The sequence below is a fragment of the Eurytemora carolleeae genome, unplaced genomic scaffold (assembly GCF_000591075.1).
Source record: "Eurytemora carolleeae unplaced genomic scaffold, Eaff_2.0 scaffold650, whole genome shotgun sequence".
In the NCBI taxonomy this organism is placed as follows: domain Eukaryota; kingdom Metazoa; phylum Arthropoda; class Copepoda; order Calanoida; family Temoridae; genus Eurytemora; species Eurytemora carolleeae.
Window position 1 is genome coordinate 120,634 of NW_019396539.1, and position 14,260 is coordinate 134,893.

The following is a 14,260-nucleotide window of genomic DNA, read 5'->3' on the forward strand; positions in this document are numbered from 1 at the left end:
GGGAAAACATTAGAGGTGGTTGGCGTTTAACACCCCGCCCCCCAGCCTGTTCAGGGTTTAAAAGATTCTTTATTACCTGTCGAATGGCTGTTTCCCACTTTTGAACAGAAACATCATCACTACCAGTAGCACCAGCCTCAGACTTAAATCAATCAATCAATCAATTAATCGATCGAAATAAAAAACATCAAACCAAAAGATTTTAGAAAATGAATATAATCGATCATTCCGTAAAAAGCAGGGTCGAGTCTCCACCAAAAAAGCATGGTATATTTATGTAATGATCATGTAATGGACCCTCCTCCCCCTCTTTCAAAAAGAGCAACCCTCTGTGATAATACTATTCCAGGATAACGTTAGATTTTATAAAATTTATGAAAACATATTCGAATCGATTTTGCCTACGTCCTACCCCTAAGTCCCTCCCCCCCACTGTTCAAAGGGAGTGTTCGCGAAAAATGAAAGGGGATATAGGCTTAATGCAATAAAAAAGCGTTTTCGATCGCTACTAATCTTACTTCTTTCTGTGAGTCTAAAGGGAGAAAATTGCTAAAAACGACTCACACCGAAGAACGCAGCGTCCATACAAATTCGGAAAGATGCAACATTCAACTCGGATCGTAAACAAATCAATTTAATTCCAAACAAATCATTCAGATATTACAAAAAGTAGTCACCGATTATTTTTCGACAGATTCGTATAAAGTTAATATTTCATAATATTTTTGATTTAAAAAAAAAATAATTTTCGCTGTCGCTGGATTTTTAACATTCCTGGAAAATATAAAAATGTCGTCTACATTATCAAAAATCCTCGAAACAGGAATAAATGTTTTCAAAAGTAACTCTCAGATCATGAAAAATACAAAATATTATGAAACTATTTACGAATGCGTTGAAAAATAATCGATGACTATTTGTTTGTAATATCTGAATGATTTGTTTCGGAATTAAATTGATTTGTTTACGATCCGAGTTGAATGTTGTGAGTCTATAGGGAGAAAATTGCTAAAAACGACTCACACCGAAGAACGCAGCGTCCATACAAATTCGGAAAGATGCAACGTTCAACTCGGATCGTAAACAAATCAATTTAATTCCAAACAAATCATTCAGATATTACAAAAAGTAGTCACCGATTATTTTTCAACACATTCGTATAAAGTTAATATTTCATAATATTTTTGATTTAAAAAAAAAATAATTTTCGCTGTCGCTGGATTTTTAACATTCCTGGAAAATATAAAAATGTCGTCTACATTATCAAAAATCCTCGAAACAGGAATAAATGTTTTCAAAAGTAACTCTCAGATCATGAAAAATACAAAATATTATGAAACTATTTACGAATGCGTTGAAAAATAATCGATGACTATTGTTTGTAATATCTGAATGATTTGTTTTGGAATTAAATTGATTTGTTTACGATCCGAGTTGAATGTTGCATCTTTCTGAATTTGTATGGACACTACGTTCTTCGGTATGAGTCGTTTTTAACAATTTTCTACTTATAGACGGAACAGGTAGAAGTAAGATTAGTAGCGATCAAAAGCGCTTTTTTATCGCATTAAGTCTATACCCCCTTTCATTTTTCGCGAACACTCCCTTTAAATTTAATAATAATGTACTGCATATTTACCTGTGTATCCTGGTTGACCACAAAGTTGATGTTTGCAGTACGTATCTGGAAACTGGACGGGTTATCACCGTCAACATCGATACTGAGAATCTCACTCAACGGAATTTCCTAAATTTAAGTAGATATATTGATTGATTGATTTTTTGATTGGTTGATCAATTGACTAATTGATTAGTTGATTGCTTTATTGATCGATTAATTTATTGATAGATTGATTTATTGGCTCATTGATTAATTGATTATTTAATTGATTGATTGATTTAATGATATATTGATATATTGTTTGATTGAATAATTAATCATATTGATTAATTGACCAATTGATTAGTCAATTTATTAATTGGTTGAGTGATTAATTGATCAATTGATTAGTCAATTTATTAATTAGTTGATTAATTTATTGATAATGATTCATCGGTTTAGTGACTAATTGATTGATTTATTGGTTAATTGATTGTTTGATTAGTTAATTAATTAATTGGTTGATTGATTTATTGATAGATTAATTTGTTGGTTGATTCATTTATTGGTTGATTGATTAACTGATCAATTTATCAGTTGATTGATTTATTGGTTGGTTGAAAAATTGATCAAATGGTTAATTGATTGATTAATTGGTTGATTAATTAATTGATTAATTTATAGAAAAGTTACACTGAACTAAACATAAGGAGAAGGTCAATTTTGTGGGACATTACTAGTTCGACTTTGCAACCTCTTAGTTCCTAAATTTTTGTATGAAATTTTCGAGTAACCATATCGCACCAATGGCAAATGGGAACGAGAACGATAATTGGTCCAGTCAAACTCTGAACATAGCATATTTATAATTTTACTCACTAATTGGTTTAAAAATTCAATATTAAAAGCAGGTTTTTGAAATTTAAAAACAAGAATTTGAATGAATCATTATGAAAAATTGCATTGCAATATTTTTATTTTTGTGACGACAGATTGATTCATAAGTTTGATTCATGTTCTTTTTAACTGCATACAACTGAAAGTTGTTGATTAAGGAGTTTCTTAATTTTATTACGTTTGTTTCAATATTTAAACATATTTTATTAATTTCTAAAAATAATCGTTAATTTGATTCAGACATTTTAAACTTAAAATAGGTTAAGTTATTTTAAGAGAGTTTAATACTTTTATATAAAGTGTGTTCAGTCCTTTAATTTTACATTTATAATAGATTCAGTCCTTTAATTTTACATTTATAACAGATTCAGTCCTTTAATCTTACATTTATAATAGATTCAGTCCTTTAATCTTACATTTATAATAGATTTGTATTTTAATCTTATATATAATATATTTAGTCCTTTAATCTTACATTTATAATAGATTTAGTCTGTTAATCTATTGGTTTACAATTTACATTTCTTTTAAAGTAGGTTTAGTTATATTTGAATTCTATACTTAAAAAATTCATCCAATTTTCCTGTCTGTTTCCTTTTATTAACAATTTCCTTCAACTTTAAGCTTCTTTCGTTCTTTGCTTAATCATTAAAGAAGCCATTTATAGACTACATTCAAGGCAGAAACCTTAATTTAACATTGGGATCTTCATTCAGCCTCATCCTTTGTGGGTTTCTGTTTTATCTGTATTTATTTAATTAACATTTTTCTTTTGTTATTTTATCACATTTATAATGATGGGCATCATGTTTGTATTATACTTCAAAATTCAATTTTTTTGGGCTGACAAGTGGCTCCAAAGTATCTGCAAAGCGTGTTTCTAAATTTAGTTCTCAACCAGTTAACGACATGATTTTATTCTCAACCAGTTAACGACATGATTTTAAAAACCTCTGGTTTGTTCAAAAAACACAATAAAGAGGATACCCTACATTTGTTTGTTTGTTTGTTTACCTTGTAGAACTTGTTTCCTGTATCAGAGGTGAACATTGTGATGCATTTAGAGTCAAGCCTCCAGTAATGTTTTTTCCTACAATAGCAAAATTAAAGGGACGGCTAACAAATACTTTGGATTAAAGAGACATCTGATAAATAATCTGTATTAAAGGGACAGCTGACAAATAATCTGTATCTAAGGGACGGCTGAAAAATAGTAGGGACAGCTGCCAAATATCTGTATTACAGGAACAGCTGACAAATATTCTTTATTAAAGGGACGACTGACAAAAAAGTATGTATTTAAGGGACAGCTGACAAAATATCTGTATTTAAGGGACAGCTGACAAATAATCTGTATTAAAGGGACTGCTGACAAATAATCTGTACTAAGGGGACAGCAGACATCAAATTTGTATTAAGGGACAGCGAAAAATATTTTGTATTTAGAGGACAGCTGCAATATAGTCAGCATTAAAGGGACAGCTTTCAGATGGTTTGTATGAAAGGGACAGTAGAAAAAGAATCTGTATTAAAGGGATGGCTAACAAATAATCTGTAAAACTGTGTTAAAAGCAGGGGAACAAAATCTCATATCCCACCCTCCCCATCTTCTTTTCCCTTCATTAAATATACACTGCATTTTTTTATTTGAAAACTAATTTAGATATCTATCATCGAAAATAATTTCACAAGTATACTATATAGGTTGATTAAGCAAAAACAGTAACAAATACCATTTTAAACACTGAAGTCTTCACTAATTGATTGATTGACTGATATTTAAAAAAACTTACTTGGTAGTATCCTTGTTTGTATTATGGAGAAGCCAACCCTCCCTCAGGATCTTAGTCCCAACACGTTTAGTCTGAATAAATAATAATAATAATAATAATAATAATAATTATGATAATAATAATAATAATAATAATAATAATAATAATAATAATAATCATAATAATAATAATAATAATAATAATAATCATAATAATAATAATAATAATAATAATAATAATAATAATAATCTTACATGCTTAATACTCTGAACAAGTCTCTGAACAGGAATGTAATCTGCAGAACTTCCTTGGGTGGCTAAATAGATAGATATAGATAGATAGATATACAGGTAGATAGATAGAAAGAAAGATATAGATAGAAAGATAGATATATAATAGATAGATAAATAAATAAATAGATGGATGGATAGATAGATAGTTAGATAGATAGATAGATAGATATAGGCAGTCAAAAGTGAAAAATTATAAATGTTTATCAACAAACTTTACAAAGAATGAAACATAATTACATTGATTGGCACTTGAAAGTATTTGGGTCTCATTGATTGGAAATAAATTTTATGAAACTGTTGTGTACTTTATCATTCTTCATCACTTCATCGTGAATTTCAAAATGAACGTGCTATAAAGTATAATTAGCTGTACATTATTGCAGCACGTGTGCTATAAAGTTTTAATTGGTTCCCGGATTTTCGCTAAATTATTTTTTTTCAATTAAAAGGAAAATAAATTTGTTTTAACTTTATATTTTGACTTCTGGCTTGATCTGTAGAAATAGCCATTGAAATAAGACGATTACACAAACGTTTCAAAAAATTACCTATAACACTATTATTTTGGCACGACGTGCTGTAAAGTTTTTGGACTTAAATTTTCTCTAAATCTCGAAGGTTCTCGCCTTTTTAGATTACATTTTGATATTCTCGATAAAGAGAAAATTTCTTTCCAAAAACTTTATAACACTGCGAACCAAAATAATAGTGTTATGAATAGTTAATATAATACTTTATATTTCATATTACAAATGTCAATGACAGAAGAGACCGGAGGGAAAAAGAATAATATTATGTAATAAAGAATTATTTATTATTTATCAATATATCTATATTATAACTTATACATTTACACCCAATACTTCATTTTCAATTTTATATTTTTTTTGCGGGGGGGGGGGCGGTTTGGCGTGAAAATTATACTTCAACCATTTTTACAAATAAAAAAATGTGTAAATTTTTATTGGCATTTTTACAGAATAATAGTTTTTTGTTTTAATATCAGACTTAAATTGTTTCATTTAAAAAAAAATCGAAATAAAATGCTTGTAAAAATTTATATTTTATCCTGAAAGAAGGAGAAATATATATTTCTTGAGAATGTTTTGTAACATAAATATTTAATACCACATTGATACAGACTGCTATGGAAAAGTTTCATAAATATTTAAAACACATTGCCCTTTGATTTTACTTTAGTAACTTATTTAAGCTTTTTTTTGTGTCCCATTTTAAATAAGGAACACGCATGTTTTTAGTTTTGGTTCTTAAAATTGTCAAAATTCTCATCAATTTTCGCGCGAAAGCTTGCAACCTTTGCACATATTTTGCAAAAATGTAAGTATGTTTTTAATATGCGCTTAACAACTAGACAAATTTAACATTTTAAATAATTTAGCAAGAATATTATTTTCATAAATTATTTAAACAAGCTCAGAAAACCATAATCTTAACTTAAGAAATTGGAACTTTTAAATATTCAAATTTAAAACACAGAATATTTTTATATTTTTTTTCAATTTTGATGGAATTTATCACACCTAATATTTCCCGTTGTAGGGTGGTTAAGTGACTTTATCGCCCTACAACAGGGCGAAAAGTAACTTTATCGACCTGCTTCAAAATTTTAAATTTCATACCTAATTTGTCTCATTGTAGGGTGATAAAGTTACTAAATCACCCTACAACAGGGTGATAAAGTTACTAAATCACCCTACATCAGGGTGATAAAGTTACTTAATGACCCTACAACAGGGTGATTTAGTAACTTTATCGATCTGCTTTTAAATAATTTGAGTAAAACTGAATAAAACTTATATATGTTATTGGAATGGGTATCATGCGTGCGAAAAAGTTCTGTGTGAAAATACTTTCATTTTGATCTTAAACAAACTAGAAAAAATAAAAATCCCGACAAAAACTTTTTCGCACTTAATAATACCCATTACAATGACATAAATAGATATTTTAACATATAAATGAGATTAAAAAGTTCAAATCCAATAAATCGATAATCAATTAAAGCCCTTAATGTGCGCTTTATCGGAAATTACCATTTACAGCTCTATCTATAGATACACTTTTTATTCTGAGGATATATATTTTATTGGGCAGATGATGAAGCAGAAGCTGAGCTATAACAGACAAACAACTATCTAGAGTGGCTGGATAGAGTGGAAAACTTGATGAGTGACAAAGAGAGAGATCTGGTGTATGATACAGAGGATCTGGTTTGGATAGATAGGTTGCTAAGTGACGAGTATAAAGCTAAGATTGAAGCCTTACTGAGCAATGAGTAGTTTTTAACACTGATGGAAGCTAAACACGGTTCGTTTAACAATTGGTATGGGGTAATCAGGCAGTAAATCCCAGCATGGGTATGTTAATACAACAAGAAGTGACAAGTACCGAGCGTAGAAACAAAGGTGGAGGAAAGGAATCAAGGCCAAGAGAGAAAAATCAACAAGACAATGAAGGCTGAGAGAAAAGGGAAAGCAAGAAGGTTCAAACTGAAGATATGGAAAACGTGCAAAGAAAGTGATCCAAAGAGTTATTCTAAAAACCAAACACATTATGAAAAATCCAAAGCTATATCCAGAACAAATACGGATTTAGACGGGTACAGCAAGGACAGTAAGAAAGCTAAATTGGTTCCAATCAACCAGAAAGTTCAGAGAGACAGCCAGCAGAAGAGAAGGGAGTAAGAACACGTCTTACAGTTGTCAAAACAGGTTCTAACCCTCCTACCCTTATCGCCCCCATCATTTGGGATCAATATATTATAGCTTGTTGTATAGCTAGGCTTATTCCCTGTGTGGTATTTAGAGAACCAGATTGTCCCCATCATTTGGGATCGATATATAGCTTATTGTATAGCTAGGCTTGTGTCCCTGTGTGGCATTTAGAGCACTGGCTCGTCCTCATCTTTAGGATCAATATATAGCTTGTTGTATAGGTAGGCTTTTGTCCCTGTGTGGCATTTAGAGCACTGGATTGTCCCCATCATTTGGGATCGATATATAGCTTGTTGATAGATTGGCTTTTGTCTCCATCATGTGTTTAGAGCACTGGATTAGTAGCTGGATTTTGATAGCTACGTCTGTGTCCCTGTGTGGCATTTAGAGCTTGGGATTCAGTCCTGGTGAAGCATGGTATTAGTAGCTGGATTTTGATAGCTATGTCTGTGTCCCTGTGTGGCATTTAGAGCTTGGGATTCAGTCCTGGTGAAGCATTGTATTAGTAGCTGGATTTTGAAAGCTACGCTTGTGTCCCTGCGTGGCATTTAGAGCTCGGGATTCAGTCCTGGTGAAGCATTGTATTAGTAGCTGGATTTTGAAAGCTACGCTTGTGTCCCTGTGTAGCATTTAGAGCTTGGGATTGAGTCCTGGTGAAGCATTGTATTAGTAGCTGGATTTTGAAAGCTACGCTTGTGTCCCTGTGTGGCATTTAGAGCTTGGGATTCAGTCCTGGTAAAGCATTGTATTAGTAGCTGGATTTTGATAGCTACGCTTGTGTCCCTGTGTGGCATTTAGAGCCTGGGATTCAGTCCTGGTTGAGTTTGATAGCGGGACGGCTTGTACCTGTATAGATACATTAAAAAGGGATACAAGATACAAAGGTACTGGGGATACAAGATGCGGAGATACCAGGAATACAGAGATACAGGAAAAAAGAAATTCAGAGATACAGGGATATCGATATACAGGGATACAGAGATATACGGATACAGAGATACAGGGATACAGAGATACATGTATACACAGATACATGGATACAGAGATACAGTGATACAGGTTAGAAAAAGTAAAAAGAGGAAAAACATTTATTTATTCCTAACATGTTTTTTATATTCTGACCACACAAACTGTATTAGAGAAATCAACATTATGGTCACAATTATTTATTTATTGCTAGAAGTTGAAAAAATAAGAGTACCTGGAAGGATGGGGGGGGGGGGGTAGGAATACAAGTATGTGTAAGGACGGGGGATTAAGTATAGATTATTTTTTGTGGGAAATTTACTTTAAACTTAGTTGGAGACAGAACCCTGGTGAAGTTTAAAAGCTAGAAATCAATGAAAAAAAAATCCAAGAAAAATATCTTACCAAGATGAGATTCAAAGTTACTTGGAGTAACAACAGTCCCTTCCTCAGTGTCTGGGGAGCCCCTGGAAAAAAATGTTGAAAACAAATGTAAAAACAAATATTTGTATTATTGGTATAAATAACAAATATGTACAATGCACATCAATATCGAAATATTATACTCACAGATGATGAGCAACTAATAACGACCTTAAATTCTTAAAACAGTCGTCCATCTTTTATTTAGTTTTTCATCCGTGCACTTAATTATTTGAAAGGGCCACAGTTTAAAGCATAGGGCACTAATGAACCAGGGAAACAGGGAACCAGGGAACCAGGGAACCAGGGAACCAGTGAACTAGGGAACCAGAGAAACAGGGAACCAGTGAACTAGGGAACCAATGAACCAAGGCACCAGGGAACCAGTGAACTAGGGAACCAGAGAACCAGGGAACCAGGGAACCAGGGAACCAGTAAACTAGGGAACCAATGAACCAGGGAACCAGGGAACCAGTAAACTAGGGAACCAGTAAATAGGGAACCAGGAAACCAGAGAAACAGAGAATCAGGGAACAAGAGAACCAGGGAACCAGGGAACCATAAACGACGGTTTTAAAACCGGTGCTATGTCTTTAAAGAATCATTGTTTGTGGGCACATAAATTGCAAAAGTGTGCACAGTCCCTTATAAGCTTTCAGAAACTTCAATCCCTGCTAAACAAAATATTCTTTTTGCACAATATGTTTGCAGAAATAACTAAACCGTTTAAGAAATAATTTGCAGTGTTTTCAAAAGAAAATGATTTTCTAAAAGTAAAAAAAAGGAACTGGATACTTGTACCGTTATCTTTGCAACCTGATGGGGTTTACCAACGATATTTGCAACTTGAACTATTTCAAAACGCAATTACAAGCGATCCGTCATTAATATAGCGGAAATTCTGATTCATAACAGTAGCTTGGATAGCTTTTTATGATCAATTTAAGGTTTAAAGGGTACCGCTTCGTAGAAGAAGGGTCACTTGAAATCAAATTTTATTGATGAAGAACAATCAAAAATATTTCGAATTTAATTGTGAACATTTATTAACCCTGCATATGCTGTAAGAAAAAAGTATGCATTCAGGCAGTATGCCTGAGTACTTTGGATTGTGATTAACACTTCTAGGCGTGGACCTAAAACTGGGACATACTAAAAGGTTATAAAACAAAACATTGTAAAATGTTTTACACTATCACTTTGGAAGGAAGAGGACCATTGCGGCAAAATTGCGCCCCCCCCTTCTAAATAGGGTTAAGGTTAAATTTACCTGCTCTTGGCATCCTCCCCCTCGGAGTCTTCACCAAACCTCTCCTCCAGCTCCACACTTCCCTCAGATACTGCTCCATCCACACTTCCATCAGGAACCTCACCTGATAACATATTCATCATTATTAAACACTTCCCTCAGATACTGCCTCATCCACACTTCCATCAGGAACCTCACCTGGTAACATATTCATCATTATTAAAAACTTCCCTCAGATACTGCTCCATCCACACTTCCATCAGGAACCTCACCTAACATATTCATCATTATCAAACACTTCCCTCAGATACTGCTCCATCCACACTTCCATCAGAATTCAGGAACCTCACCTAACATATTCATCATTATTAAACACTTCTTTCAGATACTGCTCTATCCACACTTCCATCAGGAACCTCACCTAACATACTCATCATTATCAAACACTTTCCTCAGATACTGCTCCATCCACACTTCCATCAGGATTCAGGAACCTCACCTAACATATTAATCATTATTAAACACTTCCCTCAGATACTGCTCCATCCACACTTCCATCAGGATTCAGGAACCTCACCTAACATATTCATCATCATTAAACATTTCCCTCAGATACTGCTCCATCCAAACTTCCATCAGGAACCTCACCTATCATATTCACCAATATTAAACACTTCCTTTAGATACTGCTCCATCCACACTTCCATCAGGAACCTCACCTAACATATTCATCATTATTGAACACTTCCCTCAGATACTGCTCCATCCAAACTTCCATCAGGAACCTCACCTATCATATTCACCAATATTAAACACTTCCTTTAGATACTGCTCCATCCACACTTCCATCAGGTACATAAACTAACATATTCATCATTATTAAACATTTCCCTTAGATACTGCTCCATCCACACTTCCATCAGGTACCTAAACTTACATATTCACCATTATTAAACATTTCCCTTAGATACTGCTCCATCCACACTTCCATCAGAAACCTTACTCAACACACAGATATCTAGAAAACTATGAAAGTTGTACTCCAGAACCGGAGGGGGAGGCGGCAAGAGGCCCATTGCCCCCAAACTGTAAGCTAATATAAGCACCTGTACAGTACGTATAGTTTATGTAACTATCCACCGTACAATGCACAGTACAGCATAGTTGTGTACATGTACATTAGAGTTTATGTACAAGAACTCTGTAGAATTTATGTACCTGTACAATCCCTGGGAACCTTCTCTGAGCATCGTTTATGAGCGTTAAACCTGCAATCCTTGCACTGTACTCCTTGCTTGAATACTCCAACCAAGATCTAATAAAGGAACAAAGTTAGCCCTAGAAGTCTTTAAACCATGGAGGGGGTGGGCGGAGTACAATTCTTACAACGTACTCCATGCTTGAATACTCCAACCAGGATCTAATAAAGGAACAAAGTTAATCCTCGAAGTTTTTAAAACATGGAGGGGGTGGGGGGAGTACAATTCTTATAAAAGAAACTCAAAGATGAACTAGATTGCCATTACCATGATCTGGAAATTAAAAAAAGATCGGTAAATTAAAGCAAAACTTTTAGAGAAAAAAAATAAAATTAAGTCGTTAGTTTTTAGTGATTCTTCCATGAATACAAGTAAATAAAATCAATTTCAAATTTTCCACGTAAATATCTACGTAATTTTTTAAGAAGTTTGTCGAGAGTAATCTTACTTCTTAGAAAGCTCTCCATTAAACTGTACATAGTTTGAAAACTGCATATAGTTACACATTTTGTTATGATCAAGCAATGATCTACATCTTAAGCAGACCAACGGAGTCAATTATTTCCTCTTTGAAATCCTGTAATGGTAATAGCTTGCGGGGATAATTTTAACAAGTAATCAAGTTAATTTTAACAAAGTAATCAAGTTAATTATTTTATCACCAAAGAAATGGAGTCTTAGCCACAAATTCCAATTTTTTGATCTTAATATCTTTGCAACCCAATGTTTAATACCTCACTATGAAATCTGGTAAATCAAGAAGTCTAAGTTTGAAAAATCAAAGGTTTACACCATAAAGATGCAAATATATAGGGATCAGAAGATTTGAGTTTGTTCCAAAGACTCAATTCCTTTAAAATACCCACATTGGATATCGAGACTAAGCTTTTAAGATTAACGATACTTCGCACAAAAGTTTTTATCTCAAGAATTTTTTTTCCTTTTCCTCGCATGACTAATTCATCTTCGACCGAATATTTTTCTCGACAAAAAATAGATCTTTGCATATAGTTACATGTATTTGAATATTTTTAACGTTATTAAATGCATAATAACACGTAAATTGTTAAAAAGTATGATTATACAATTTGGAACACTCCTCTTCTACACGAAGTTTTGGTTAGGCTTTAATGGGTTTAATGGAGCAGACATAATTAAAATTAAGAAACTTTAAGGAAATTTTAGATTAGATTACTTCATTTTAAATAAAAAATATGGGTTTGCAAAAATAAAAACTATAAAATATAGAATCTAAAATTATTAGGCTTGCATTTTATCGAAGATTTTTAAGATAATTTTTTGCATATTAAAAATTTAAACATTATACTTGTAGCTTTTCAATTAAAGGAGTAAATTTACTTTAGTTTGACGTGATTCACGTAAATTTACTTTAGTTTGATGTGATTCACGAAAGTTTACTTTAGTTTGACGGGATTCACGTAATATTACTTTAGTTTGACGTGATTCACATAAATTTACTTTAGTTTGACGCGATTCACGTAAATTTACTTTAGTTTGAAGTGATTCACGTAAATTTACTTTGGTTTGAGGTGATTCACGTAAATTTACTTTAGTTTGACGTGATTCACATAAATTTACTTTAGTTTGAGGTGATTCACGTAAGTTTAATTTAGTTTGACGCGATTCACGTAGAATTACTTTAGTTAGACGTGATTAACGCAAATTCACAATTTACTTAAGTGTGACGTGATTCACGTAAATTTAATTTAGTTTGACGTGATTCACGTAAATTTACTTTAGTTTGACGTGATTTACGTAAATTTACTTTAGTTTGACGTGATTCACGTAGAATTTACTTTAGTTTGACGTGATTCACGTAAATTTACTTTAGTTTGACGTGATTCACGTAAATTTACTATAGGTAGACGTAATTCACGTAAATTTACTTTAGTTTGACGTGTACCTTGTTGCAGAAGTGGCATTTAGTTGGTTTAGTGTAGGTATGCAGGACAAATGTATGAGGTATCTTCAACCTTGTTGCCATCTGCATATCCACCCAGGCAGGTCGACCTATTATTATCAATATCATTATTATTATTATTATTATTATTATTATTATTATTATTATTATTATTATTATTATTATTATTATTATTATTATTATTATTATTTCATCATTTGTTCATTCTTTTATTTTTTATAATTTTATAATTTATTCCGTCATTCATAAATTCATTCATTTATTCTTTTATTCGTCCTTGTATGCATTTACTTATTTTTTAATGATTTCCCCATTATGCATTACTAGTAAACCTTCCCTTCCTTTTATTTCTGTATTTATGAATCTCTATTTTGAGAAACTTTACACCTGATATTTCTTGAATAAGTATTTAAATCAATTGGGAAATTAGACGATAAACTAAAAATACATCTACTATTTAGTAAGGTATGGAATTCAGCATTATGTGGGACATAATCATTCAGAATATGAGGAAAAGAGTGCTGTATGCTGTAAACTTGGATAAAACTCTAAATTCCAATTAGAACATCAAGATTTATTATTATTATTATTATTATTATTATTATTATTATTATTATTATTATTATTATTATTATTTTTATTATTATTATTGTTGTTGTAGTATAACATTACTTTATATAAGTAGGTAAATAAATTGGTTCGTAAATAAACAGTCAAAGAAATGATTCTATAATTATTACCAGTATCAGTTTTAACAATTTTTCCCAACCCCTAAAGAACCTTGATTATACGAATACGTACTTTTATTGCAAAATATGAAAAGTAGCTACTTATCTTGCGTGATGTATATAAATATACCGCTAAATATGCATATATATAAATTGCATTTAGTTAAAGGAAATATATAAGTACAATATACATTTGAATAATTTTATATTACTGGCATTAATTTATATTAAACATCGCCCTACCGTATAAAGCATTAATATAAAAGTTAAAGCCAGGGTTTATATTTCCAAGAATCAGTCCCTTTCCTCCCTCCCCCCCCCCCTCGGAAAATTATTCTTATTTCTCTGAGGCAAAAATTAATAATAATTTTAATTAACAACATACCTTTTCCCAAC

At 32.0% G+C, this 14,260-nt stretch overlaps 1 protein-coding gene across 4 annotated transcripts in view; it reads right to left on the reverse strand.

Moving 5' to 3' along the window:
• LOC111705117 (serine/threonine-protein kinase D1) overlaps positions 1–14,260 on the reverse strand; it is a 53,643-nt gene that overhangs the window by 25,343 nt on the left and 14,040 nt on the right. For all 4 annotated transcript variants that reach the window (XM_023477573.1, XM_023477571.1, XM_023477574.1 and 1 more), the window contains 9 exons: positions 13,119–13,225; positions 11,154–11,250; positions 9,957–10,059; positions 8,669–8,730; positions 4,524–4,585; positions 4,291–4,361; positions 3,512–3,587; positions 1,640–1,747; positions 77–142 (listed from right to left, as the gene is read on the reverse strand). In XM_023477573.1, the coding sequence (XP_023333341.1) occupies positions 77–142; positions 1,640–1,747; positions 3,512–3,587; positions 4,291–4,361; positions 4,524–4,585; positions 8,669–8,730; positions 9,957–10,059; positions 11,154–11,250; positions 13,119–13,225 (752 nt within the window). The remainder of the gene's footprint in view (positions 1–76; positions 143–1,639; positions 1,748–3,511; positions 3,588–4,290; positions 4,362–4,523; positions 4,586–8,668; positions 8,731–9,956; positions 10,060–11,153; positions 11,251–13,118; positions 13,226–14,260) is intronic.